Raw genomic sequence first — 12,404 nt, forward strand, 5'->3', positions numbered from 1 at the left:
GGGCCTGGGCAGCGCTGAACGCGCTTACGGTTACGAGGGGCCCCGATTCCTCAGCCACGAGAGCCGCGGGAAGCCTGGTCTCGCCTGCACTTCAGACGCAAAACTGAGTCCTTCCCTCTTCCGGTGGTGCCGAGTGTCTGAGCAACGTCCGTGAGGCAAAATGGGCGTTTGGGACTTAAAAATTAAAATTCTGCCAGGCAAGGGGGTGCAGGCTGTCATCCCAGGGGCTTGGGAGGCTGAGGCAGGAGGATCGCAAGTTCAAAGGCAGCCTCAGTAACTTAGTGAGACCCTCCCTCAAAATCAGATGTGAAAGAGCTGGGGTCTGGGGCTGTGGCTCAGTGCAGAGTGCTGCCTAGCAGGGCGAGGCCCCGGTTCGTCCCAGCGCCGTCTGCACAGTGAGTAAGTGAAGGTACTGCGTCCATCCACGGCTCAAAGAAAAAAGGCGTCGGGCACGTGGCTCAGTGGTGAAGTGCCCCCGGGTTCAGTCCCCGGTACCCTCCCCTCGAAAAGTAATCCTGTCTAAGCTCATGCCATTTATCCCTGGGGTAGCTCCCCGGTCACCATCTATAGTCCTTTCCTTTAGTGGGCTTGGTCAGGGGGATGGGCTGGAACCGTGTGGATGACCTCAGGTCTCCCTCAAGCCCTGAGGCTCTCCTTTTTCCAGCGAATCTTCTTGGTGTGTAGAAGCAGCAAAATGAGAGTGCAAAGTGGATGATGAGATTTAAAATTCAGAGTTTTCTGATCATCCACACCGTGGTCCTGATCAGTCGGTCCTTGGATACCAATGTCTGATGTCACAAGTAAATATCCCAAGCCTCAGCGCACCGGGTCATAGTCTTACTGGTTCATGACTGCGCGCACAATGGTGGGATTCATCCTTATGTGTCTGGGCCTGCACGTAACAATACAGTCTGCCGCGGTCCGGGGTCGCCCCTTCCCCTCCTCCCCAGGGTACCTTGACTGCACTTATCTCCCTTCAGTTTTCACCAGATCTTCCCCATCTGTCTTCCTTTTTCCTCTCTAGCTTCCACGTGAGAGAAAACATGACGACCTTCTGAGTTGGGCTTATTTCACTTAGCATACTGTTCTCAAGTTCCATCCATTTTCCTGCAAAGGACATAATATCATTTTCTTTATGGCTCCATAAAATCCCATCATATATGCCACATTTTCTCTATCCATTCATCCACTGGTGAACACCTAGGCTGGTTCCATAGTTTGCAAGCCTTAAAACTTTTAACTTTTGTAAAAATTAGGCTGAACATGCTTATATTTTCATTTTTATGAAGGATAACTACTATTAACTCAATGAAGGAAGTACTCACTAGCACCCAGGCCAGTTCTGGACACAGCGTTTAAGGCATGTTTTACAGCACACATATTAATGAATTGATGCTAGTCTCACTCACCGAGGCCCATATCCTTCATTCTGCGTTCCTGAGTGACTCTCATGTCATGGTTTATGTTTTACTTCATTCTGCCTCGATATATCACATAAAGCTTATACTTATTTTATTGGGATTCTTTTATATCTTTTACTGGATTTAGTTAGTATGAAATCAAATTAATAAAAGTTTTTACTATTATGAATGAATAAGGAATGATTTGGTAAAGTTGACACACTGAATTTACTAAAAGGAAAAGAGCCTGAACTTTAATGCAGTTGGTAACACGATTCAGGAGGCAAATTCCACAGACTTACAAAGTGACTCGACTTTTTATGGTTTCAATACATCCTTTCAGTAAATGAAAAATAACGGCATTTGTTAGCACACAACTTATTTGGAAACACAGACAACTGGCTGTTTCTCAGAAGTGCTTCCTACATTTATAGAGCAGGGCGACCCCGCTAGGTGGTTCACCCGGCATGATACTTGTCAGTGAGCAGAACTGGTAGAATCAGTGAAACCATTCTTCAGCTTTTCGGTTTTCGTCTCTTCCTGGTCTACATATGTAGGCAAGTCTCCTCCTGGCCAGCTCCCCGTCAGCCATGTGATCACAAGGATAAATAACTGATGCTTCACAGTGTACTGTGCTGCTGGAAATTTTGGGTAGAGGAGTTCAATAAATTGCATGACACACTCTACACGTCTATGGAATCGCCTTTGTTAGATGATTCTGCAAGCTAATTCAAGTATTCTGGGCACACTGAGAATACCGTAGGTTAATCTGTGAGGCTGGGTAGTCAGGTGTTTCAAATGCATTTTCAACTTACAGTATTTTCAACATATGGGTTTATCAGCATGTAACGTCATCATATATTCAGAAACATCTATTTACAACTCTGGAAATATAGCTAATAGGATATTTCTCAAATTTTTGTTTCAGTTACATATCATCAAACAACAACTGAACACACACTGAGGGATCGAATCCAGCCCCAGTCAGTCCCCGCGTGACAGTGATGTGTCTTTTCATCTCCTGGAAGTACTAGGTCAGGGTAGCCTCTCAGCAGTGCAGCAGGAAACAACCCCAGGTGCTTTATGGCTGTTATTGAATCAGTCGTGGTAGACTCAGGAACACAGGATCAAGAGAATGAGGTGTTCATCGGACAAATCAGACTTTACATACTATGATAAAAAGGAACCAGGGCTTCTGCTGAGATGACCAACCATGGCATCTTGAACCAGTGGCTGGCGGACTGCACAGAAGTTGTAGGGAAATCCAAACTGGACGTCTGACCATGGAGGTGTATCCATGAGGGAAAGCTGGTGTGGATGCCTGTGGAAGCCTGTGCCTCTAACAAAATGGAAGACAAGCAGTTGACATGGATTTAAAGATGCTTTTGATTGATGGGGCTAAATTCAGGAAAATGAGCCAGACCGTGGGGTATCGCTGTGCGGTGGCTCGAAAGCTGAAGTGCTGCCTCTTCCACATCATGCAAGTTGGGCTATTGCAATTCCAGCAGGGGCACCCTGGATGCAGCCCCTCGCTGTGCCCATGTGGAGTGGACCAGCAGTGCCATCTCTGCCCCCGATGTCACCCTCCTGTCTGGACCTATCGTCCAGCTCCCAGCAGGGGGCAAAGAGCACTTCACACCAGATGCCCTCAGGCTCTCTGCCCACCCGCAGGTTTCTGCCAGCTGCTCACGGTCATCCAGCTAGTAAGTGGCTGTGAGGATCTGTAAACAGAATCACACCCTGAAGCCAAAGTCATTTTTCTGATAATATGTACCTTATGTAAATAAAAAAGTGTCAACATCAAAATCATTAGTGTTCTCAATAAGATAAAAAGGTGGGAAATGTGTAATGGGTAAGTGATATTCTGCCTGGACCCAGGGCAAGTTAGATGTTAACAAATGCCATGTGTCATTGGTCTAAGGGCCCCATGTTTATGGAACAGCCAAAAACTACAAAGATCACACTGAAAATGTTAAAAACACTGAAAATTACTCGTTGGTGCAGCACACTTCAAAATGAGAAAATCAGCTGAATTTATAAGAAAAACTGTTGAAATTTTATGTTCTATAAATGAAAGTACTTAAGTCTCACCTCTGTTTATTTGCAAGAAAACTGGAAATTCGTTTGATAGGGTTTCACTTTTAGGGTGCAGCATTAACCAAGCAATACCAAATTTATAAATAAGATTTCTCTCCTGGTGTAAATTTTTTGAACCTTTATACATTAATTAATTTGCATTGTTATTTACATACTACTTACATTTACAGGGTTTCTTTCCAAGGTGACTTCTCATATGACCTTGAAAGGATTTGGGACAACTGAAATCTTTCCCACATTTTTCACACTCATAGGGCTTCTCTGCAAACGGCACTGCGTTTTGGGGAGGATGGGGGCCGGTGGGCGGCTTCTCCACATTACTTACATTGGCAGCTTTCTCGGCAGTGTGCTTTCTCAGATGCTTACGTAAGGAGGAGGACCAGCCAAAGGCTTTCCCACATTTTTCACACTTGTAGAGTTTCTTTCCAGTCTGCAATCTTGCATCTTTGGAAGGACAAGGGCCAACTGAAGGGTTTCCCATCTTGTTAACATTTACAGATTTCTTTTTAGTGTGCATTCTCACATGTTTGTGTAAGGATGAAGGCCAACCAAAGGCCTTCCCACATTTTTCACACTTATAGGGCTTTTCTCCATTGTGAATTCTCACATGTCTTTGGAAGGATGTGAGCCAACAGTAGGATTTCCCGCACTGCTTACACTCATAGGGCTTCTCTCCAGTGTGCATTATCATGTGTACTCGGAAGGACTTGGGACAGCTGTAGGCCTTCCCACACTGCTTACACTCATAGGGCTTCCCTCCAGTGTGCATCATCACGTGCACACGGAAGGACTTGGGACAGCTGAAGGGTTTCCCACACTGCTTACACTCAAAGGGTTTCTCTCCCGTGTGAGTCCTGATGTGTTCAGTGAGAGAATAGGAACGGAGAAATGTTTTTCCACAAGATTTGCACGCGTAGGGTTTCTCTCCACTGTGCGTCTTCACGTGAGTCCTGAGATAGGAAGGGCGGCTGAAGGCTTTCCCACATTCGTCACACTTATGCAGCTTCTGTCCCGTATGGATTCTTCTGTGCCTCTGAAGCGATGAGGAATGGGTGAAGATCTTTCGGCACTCGCTGCACTCGTAGCGTTTGGCTGCCTTGGGTGGTTTCCTGGACAGGCTGAGATTCGGAATCTGGCAGAAGGAGCCTCCACACTCGTTCCTTTTACTCCGTGCACAAAGTCGCTTCGCCACGTGAATTCTGTTAGAAATGGGGAGCATGGTAGTAAAGGTTTGTATATTAGTGATTTCTCAATATTTACACATTGAGATCATATTTATTCCTGTGTAAATATAGGTTTTCTGTTCAGTGTGAATTATTTCAAAGTAGAATAAACTAAAAGCTCTGAAAGGGGGTTCAACCACAGTCCATTACTACAGAAACAGTAATGTATGGGGATCCCTGATCACTGTTTCCAATTGAATTATCTTCCAAATACTCAATGTCCAAATCATATTAAGAAAATTTCTGGAAACTTCCCTAAATAAATTTGGATCTAGCTTTATCTTCCTCCCTCCCTCCTCCTTTCTTTCCCTCCCTTCATTCCTGAGATTGAATCCAGGGGTGCTTCACCACTAAGCCACATCCCAGCCCCCGCCTCTTTTTTGACAGGGTCTAAATTGTTAGAGCCTCGCTAAGTCTGGCCTCTTAACTAGCCATCCTCCTGTCTCGGTGTCCTGAGTCACTGGGATTTCAGGAGCGCACCATACACCCATGCACAGCTTTATAGTCTTTCTAAATTTTTTCATTAACTATTGAAATTCTCTACTAGGATATCACTTTTTCTTCTATGTGCAACTCACCTCAAATGTCTCCCCTGCTTGTTGTGTCGATTTCCAATGCTGTGGTCTCCCCAATTTCCTCCTAAGAGGGAAGCCCAGGTATCATTTCTTTTGAACCTTGCTATTTTCTGTTTATTGGATAATTTTTCTCCACAAATATCTTGCTGGGAAATGGACGCGCTGGTTTCATGTTGACTGCCATCATCTGAAACAAAACCATGAACAACTGTGAGGGAAGCCCTGTGGGAAGCACAGCTGTTGCATCAACAGGCACAAGAGATCAAAACGCAGGCAATTTTACAAACACAGAAAATCATCACAAGGATTCAGGCAAAAAACCCTTAGTCAATTTTTCTGTTGCTTCAACAGGATACCTGAGACTTAGTAATTTATAAGGAAAAGAGGTTTGTTTTGGGGCTGGGGAGATAGCTCAGCTGGTAGAGTGCTTGCCTCACAAGCACAAGGCCCTGAGTTCAATCCCCAGTACAGAGAGAGAGAGAGAGAGAGAGAGAGAGAGAGAGAGAGGTTTTGGCTCATGGATTTGGAGGTTGGGCAGCCACATCTAGCTGGCTGCATCTGGCCAGCTTCTGGTGAGGTCCCCCATGCTGTGTCAACCATGGCAAAGAAGTGGAAGGGGAGGCAGGTTGTGCAGTGGGGAAGTGGGGAGAGCAGAGGGGCCAGGTCTGTGGAAGCCAGCCTACTCCTGAGAGCCAGCGTGCTCCTGCAAGGACAGAGCTCTGCTGGCCCTGGATCCGATCCTCCAGCAGGCAACACTGGGATTACAATTCCCAGCCGAGGGACAGTCAAGCCATATCGGCTCTGCTGCAGCTGTAAATATGAGCCCACACGGATGACAGGAGGGATGCCAAATCTTTTACACAACACAGAAAGAAAAGCACAAGTCCACGTGTAGATCTGTACCGTCACAGGGAAACCACTGTGCTCCGCCTCTATGGCAGCAGTGGCAGTCTCATTACCCAATGTATTCCCATCTACCTTCCAAATTTTGGGACAGGCTTAGATAAGCAGCGAATATTTATTCTTCAAATAACTAAGTGAAGAAGCGAGGCCGCCCTCACCTACTGAGGCCAGGTTCCTGAAGGTCTCCAGCATCACCTCTCTGTAGAGCTTCCTCTGAGCCACACTCAGCAGAGCCCACTCCTCCGGGGAGAAGTCCACAACCACATCCTCAAAGGCCACTGGGTCCTAAAACAAACCACGTACGCGTACAAGAGTGAAGCTCGGCACTGGGGAACGGACTCAATTTACAGGAAGTTCACCCATGACGCATGGTCTCCCCATGTCTGTTGATGACTCTCTGTGCACTCCCTTCCCTGTCATGACCCACCTCCCTCCCTTCCTCTCGGCAGGGTTTGGACTGAACACACCTGACATGGTAGGTAGGTAGTGTTCTACCTCTGAGCTGCACTCCCAGCCTGGGTCAGTTATTTTCTTGTACCCAGGGGAGCTTTACCAAAATAAAAGCATGAGTCTTTGACTTTGAGATGGGGTCTCTCTAGGTCTGCAGCTGACCTTGGGCTTGCAACCCTCTTGCCTGAGTCTCCAGAGTTGCTGGGCCACAAGTCACGCAACACCATGCCCACGTGTTTCAGAGATGAATGTACATCTGTCAGGTGTGCAGTGTGATGTGGCATCATCGCGAGATGACCACCACTCACAGGTTCATTAATACACCCTGTACCCCACAGTCGTTTTCGCTTGGTGGTAAGAACCCTTCGGCTCTGCACTCGGCATATTCCCAGTGTACAGTAAGTGCGGACCACAGTCACCGAGCTGTAGGGAGCCACCCACCTGCAGCTGAAGGTCCATGCCCTTCGCCCACACCTCCCCGTCTCCCCACCCGGGTCCCTGGGAGCCACCGTCCTGTGCTCTCCCTCAGCTAGGCTCTTTCAGAGCCCACGTGTAAGTACAGCCAGACAGCGTTTGTCCCTCCCTGTCTGACCTGCTGCACAGCTTGACTTCCTGTGCAAATGGCAGGACTTCCTCTTTTCTTCAGCTCGTAGTCTTCCTGTGTGTTCTGGCCACATTTCCTGCCCCAAGTCACACTGTAAACAGCCCTTCACACACCCTGAGCTTGCCGCTCTACTTGCTTATTGTGACCCTTCCACTCTTTTTTGCTATTAAAAAGTTTATTTAACAAGAAGTCTAATACGAACGTGTGCATGACCCGGTTTTCGTGTCACCGTTAATGGGCCCTTGGAGAGAGGACGTGGGTCCCCTGCTGAAGAGCCATCACCCAGTCTCATTCCCGGCCTCTGACAGGAGGGCCCTGCTTCCTCTCATCACCACCGTTCCAATACCGTTCTCTTGCCCACTAGTTTCCAACTGCACATGTTCATCTATCACAAGATTCATAAAGCGGTCAAATCCCTGCACTATTCCTGGGTCACTTAATTTCAATGACAGCTTCCTGTCCGGACATTTTCTCAGCTCGGGAGGATGAGCTTGGCTCATGTCGTCTACCCGGCAGGCTCAGAGAAAGACCTTTGCATTCTTATAGGACCTTTTTGCAGGATCTAGAATGGTCCAAATATATTGGAGGAATGAGAAATATGTTGTAAGAATGAAACAAACATTTTCATTTTATGTTCATCAATTCCTGGGGCAAGCGTCTTTCATCCCTCTAAGTGCCCACCACGTCACTCAGCACTGAGCGATAACAAGTTCAAACCTGGCGCTTAGTGAACAAAAACCAGCGAAGGACCAGGAGGCTTCCTGCTTTCCTCTCATCAACCGCAGGCTCCTAAGGGCATGTGGAAGCCCCACTTGTAAGTGGGTCAGCTGGCCACACGTCCCGTCCGTTAGAAGCACACCAGTACAACTGCTGCATGAAAAGCAGGCAGGTTTTTAATGCATCGAATGCGTTGTTTCTGCTACTTTAAAACTATTTGATGTGTAAACCTTTGAGTTTGGCTTTGGCAGGCTTATGATGGGATTACAATGCTTTTTTGCAATTAGATCCCAATTTCTCCTTGCCTTGTGTATTAAGGTGTATGTCATATCTGCCACCAGGGGCCGAAGGCAAGGCTCAGACCTGTCTTTTGAATAAGGTTAATTCTTCACTGCTCTCCAAGCATCCCATTTTGCAATTAAATTTCAAAATAGATCTTTCTAGATCTGGAATGACACAATATTTCAGAAAGATGCCTGATTTAATTGATCATGGCAAGTGTAAAATATAGAACAAAAACAACAGAAATGAACAGGAAAAGGAAAATTATTCAAGTGGCTTTAACAGCCAGAGCTCAGGTTCTGTAGAGAGAGAAGTAGGCAGTAGACACTCAGCACAGTTGGAAGTTAGCATAACGGGTGCAGGGGAGATGAGAATAACAGGAGGTGAGAGAGGACTGGGCAGGACACCAGGTTGTGAACACCTGCCTGCTCTGGCAGAGACCCTGGCTTCAGTGTTGAGTGACACAAGGGTTATTCAGAGTTCTAAGCAGGAAATGACCAGACCCAACACCGTATCCCTCTGTGACATTGAGCACCTTGGTCCCAGAACTAGGGAGCAGATTTTGGACACTGCTGCTGTAATCAGGTAAGACAAGACGGTGGGTCTGCCGGGGAGTGGCGGGGATGATGTGCACACTAGATTCTGGATGTGATCTGAAGTTTAGGCCAACCTCATTTCCCAATGGTCTGAGGGCGCATTGTGAGAGGAGAAAAGTGCCAAGGCAGCCCTCAGGCGTTTGCATTCTGAGTCACAGGAGAGGATCGCGGTGGAGAAGAAGAGCCGAGAGGGAGATGAGGTTGGGACAAAGGAAGGCGTAAGGCAGCCCGATCCTCCATGGTGTCTCCACATAACTCGGCCTTTCTGCAATGGTGTGAGCAGGCAGGGATGCCTGCAGCAGGAGGGGGCTGGCCAGGAAGAACCAACTTCCCTTTCTTCCCGTGGAGACTGAGATTAGCCTTAGCCTGGAGACCCTGCTACCCGCTTTGGGTCATTCAGTCCTGTTGGACTCCCATGGATATTTCTAACGAAACAAATCCAGAGTTTAAAGAACCCAAATCACTGAAACCCATTGTTCACATACAAAGCACAAAAAAAAAAAAACAAAAAACAAAAAAACTTTATGCACTTTTTACAGTTCAAGAAGAAAACACACCACACAGTTCTTTCAGAAGATGCTACTCAAATATTTCCACAGAAACAAAAGGTCTTATAAACAATCATATTTCAGGTTTCTAGGTGGTTTTAAGTTTCCTGACGTAAGGAGAGTACTAACCTCCAAAGCCCAGACAGGTCAGCCTTGAATCACCCGGTGGTGAATTCCCACCCTGTGCTGAGCCTTGTTCACCCATCCATAGCCAAGCCTGTGTGCGGGCGGGGTCTGGCTTCCTGCAGCCACGTGGGGATTTGCTGCCTCTCAGGCTGTCTTTCCCAGCTGCCTTCTTAAGGCCAAACCCTGGGAGGCCATTTGTCAGCACCAAGAGGAAAACAACAGATGCAGCTTAAGGACACACCAAAGAGGAGCGGGGGAAGCTGGCCAGGCCATTCAACAAATGGAACGTAAGACTCGACTTTTTCCACAAAATTCACCTCTTTCTTCCCTCTCTAGAAATATTTTCCCTTCCCAACTCTGTTTGTTACATGTCTGTCGGAAACTCTGGGACTCAAGTAAGCAATCCGCGTTCTGAAGGTGGCAGACCAGGGAGGGCAGCTCTGAGCCGCACTGGGACTTGCCGACTCAGGGTCAAGTCCGGCCACCCCACCGCGTGGCGGGCGCCCGCCCTCACCACCTGTTCCCAAGTGCCCGGACACCCTCCAAGGGCGCTGGCTGCGTGGCTGCCGTGCCTGCGTTTCGCTCCGCAGGTCGGGGTTGGTTCTCTCCCTCCACGTGTCTGACCCCGGCGACAAGAGAAGGGGAGCACTTCTTTCGTCCTCGGCCACCGCGCTCGTCCAGGAACTGAACTCGGCGGGGAGAAAGGCCCTGCGTCGGGGCGCCAGCCAGCGGCGGAGGCGGGGCTCCCAGGGCACCCCACGCCCCGCTGGGCTCTCGGGAGGAGGAGCGGACGCCCCCGCGGCCACACTCACCGTCCTCTGGCTCCGGGCTGCGGCCATCTCGGGCTCTGGGTGGACCCGCGGTGCAGGGCAGCGCGGGGCGTCTGGGCCACAGGCTGGCGGCGGCCGCGACCTCAGCGCCCAGGGGCGGTCCTCCGGCCACGCCCAGCCCCGTGGTGTCCCAGGCGGCACCCCGCCCCTGGGGCTGGCCGCTGCCCGTGATGACAGCCCCACGTAGCTGTCCAGGCGGCAGCCTGCCCTCTGGCCCGGGAGCCCACGGGTCCGTTCTGCAATGAACATGGTGCTTCGGACGCGCGCAGGCCTGGGCCCTCGCCTGGCTCCACCTGCGGCAGGTGCGGCTTCTTTGTCCGTTTGTTGCCAGACGTGGTGGGGGGAGGTCCCCTCTCCAGACCGTGGCCGCCTGGTGGGACTGGGGATCCGGCCAGGGGGCAGGGGAACGTTCTCCACCCATGACCAGGTGGCCCAATGCTCGGACCTTCTAGCATGAGAGGCGCTGGCAGCCACCTCATTAGAAACCGCACCACCTCTCAGCCCTTATCACCGGTGGCGCCGTCTGCACCGAGGATAAGGGCCGGCCGTCGCCCAGGCCAGAGCTTCCGACGCAGAACTCGGGGCAGTACTGCCTCACGGTCCTGGACGGACCCAGGCTCCCTCGCTGGGCCTGCAGAGGCCGGCACCAGGGGCTCAGTGCACTGTGCAGAGGAAGTGGCTCTGCTCTCTGAGATGCAGATGGACAAACATGATCAAAGGGGCACAGACCCCAGGGCTTGTCCCAGGACAGACTTCCCGCGAGGGCCCCAAGGCAGCTCTCTGCCATCTTTCTGCCTGGACTCAGGCCCTTCCCACTACTGATGTGCCCCCCAACACTGTGCACACACGTGGCCTCCTGACTGGACCCTTCTGATCCTTCAGCTCAGAGTGTCCCAGAAACGCACCCCACTCCAGGCGCTCCTTTCACAAGGCCCCTCTGAAGAGCTCTGGTTCCTGATGCCCTCACGTCCCCCAGGCCTCCCTTCAAACACACCTGTCGTCCCAGGCGGGCTCAGTGACCGTGTTGCCTGCTCCCTGCCACGTCTTCCACAGAAGCCTGGGCTTCCTGCGGCTTCCCACACTTCTCAAGGTAGTGGGTCACGGGCATTGCTCGGGCACACATGGTGCCAGCCTGCAAACCTGGTCATGGCCTTGCCAGGAGATGTAAGAACACTCTAACCACAGCTAGGGCTCGGCTGATTTATGAGGAACACTGCTCCCTTGAAGCCAGAGCAGCTGATGACCACTTGGCCGGGCCCACACACTGGCCAGCCAGCAAGAGCTACGTTCCCTTAAAGGGACGGCCTGCTGCACGTGGGCAGCTGACGCTGGCAAGGTTTCACCAATGACCCCACAAAGGAGACGAAGGGCAAATGTCCAGGACATTACGGAACCCTGCTGACTTGGTTTCCTGACTCTCTCCAATGGTCGAGGATGCCTATTCCAAAGGCTCTTCAAGACCAGTCTGTCTTGATTGTATGTTTCTCGGGCAGGCGGCCTTTAAAATTCACACACGGATTCACTGATGTGACACATTTCAGCCACTGGGACAGACTGCAATAAAGAGGCTGACGTGAAGTTTTATGCGAGGCCACAGATTTGTGCCCATCCTTCCCTGCTTACCCCAGGAGTGCTGCTTGTCCTGCTGTGCAGTGTGCAAACGCCACAATGCCCCACCCAGTCCCTGGCCACCATCCAGGCCCGCTCCACTCTGCTTCCCTCAAGCCACCAGGACAGGGAATACCTGACCTCTTCCCCAGAGTCCCATTCCCTCAGTATTTTGTTACACACTGTGTGCTTTCACCCACCTTGAAATCCTCACCATTTTGGTTGGGGGATTGACACGAACCCTTCAAAGGAAGGGCACACCTGGAAAATGGTTTTGGGTGAGGAATGGAGTTCAGTCTTGGGATTACAAGAAGATAATGAGTTGGTGAGGTAGTGCCCTGGACACCAAGCCATGCCCAGTCCACTGGGCCCTTCTGAGAAGTGGCAGAGCAGTAGCCCAGGAGGACTGAAGCACAGGCGGAAAGCAGGGCCTGCCCTGTGGAGC

The 12,404-nt window shown here is 50.3% G+C and overlaps 1 protein-coding gene across 4 annotated transcripts; it reads right to left on the minus strand.

Annotated features, from left to right (window-relative positions):
• Positions 1-1,015: 1,015 nt before the first annotated feature.
• On the minus strand, positions 1,016-10,496 carry LOC306646946 (zinc finger protein 556-like). Of its 4 annotated transcripts, none has more exons than XM_079115820.1 (5): positions 10,334-10,496; positions 6,357-6,483; positions 5,299-5,482; positions 3,823-4,696; positions 1,016-2,038 (listed from the first exon to the last, which is right to left on the minus strand). In XM_079115820.1, exons 1-5 carry the CDS (start codon positions 10,358-10,360, stop codon positions 2,021-2,023), a joined length of 1,230 nt encoding a protein of 409 aa, XP_078971946.1. In that variant the 5' UTR covers positions 10,361-10,496; the 3' UTR covers positions 1,016-2,020. The 4 variants fall into 4 exon arrangements, with proteins under 4 accessions (XP_078971946.1, XP_078971943.1, XP_078971945.1 ...); XM_079115817.1 differs by having other exon boundaries at positions 3,660-4,696; XM_079115819.1 differs by lacking the exon at positions 1,016-2,038 and adding an exon at positions 2,928-3,174.
• Between the last annotated feature and the right edge of the window lie 1,908 nt (positions 10,497-12,404).

The sequence above is a fragment of the Sciurus vulgaris genome (genome assembly GCF_902686455.1).
Source record: "Sciurus vulgaris genome assembly, chromosome: 16".
Taxonomy (NCBI): domain Eukaryota; kingdom Metazoa; phylum Chordata; class Mammalia; order Rodentia; family Sciuridae; genus Sciurus; species Sciurus vulgaris.

Bases quoted from the DNA above. Each gene is read 5' to 3' on its own strand.
- LOC306646946 (XM_079115817.1), bottom strand. From the start codon at position 10,360: ATGGCCGCAGCCCGGAGCCAGAGGACG. The intron at 6,484-10,333 runs GTGAGTGTGGCC...GGTTTGTTTTAG, and splicing joins CAGCCCGGAGCCAGAGGACG to GACCCAGTGGCCTTTGAGGA. The intron at 2,039-3,659 runs GTAAGTAGTATG...CAAAATTTCCAG, and splicing joins TGGAAAGAAACCCTGTAAAT to CAGCACAGTACACTGTGAAG.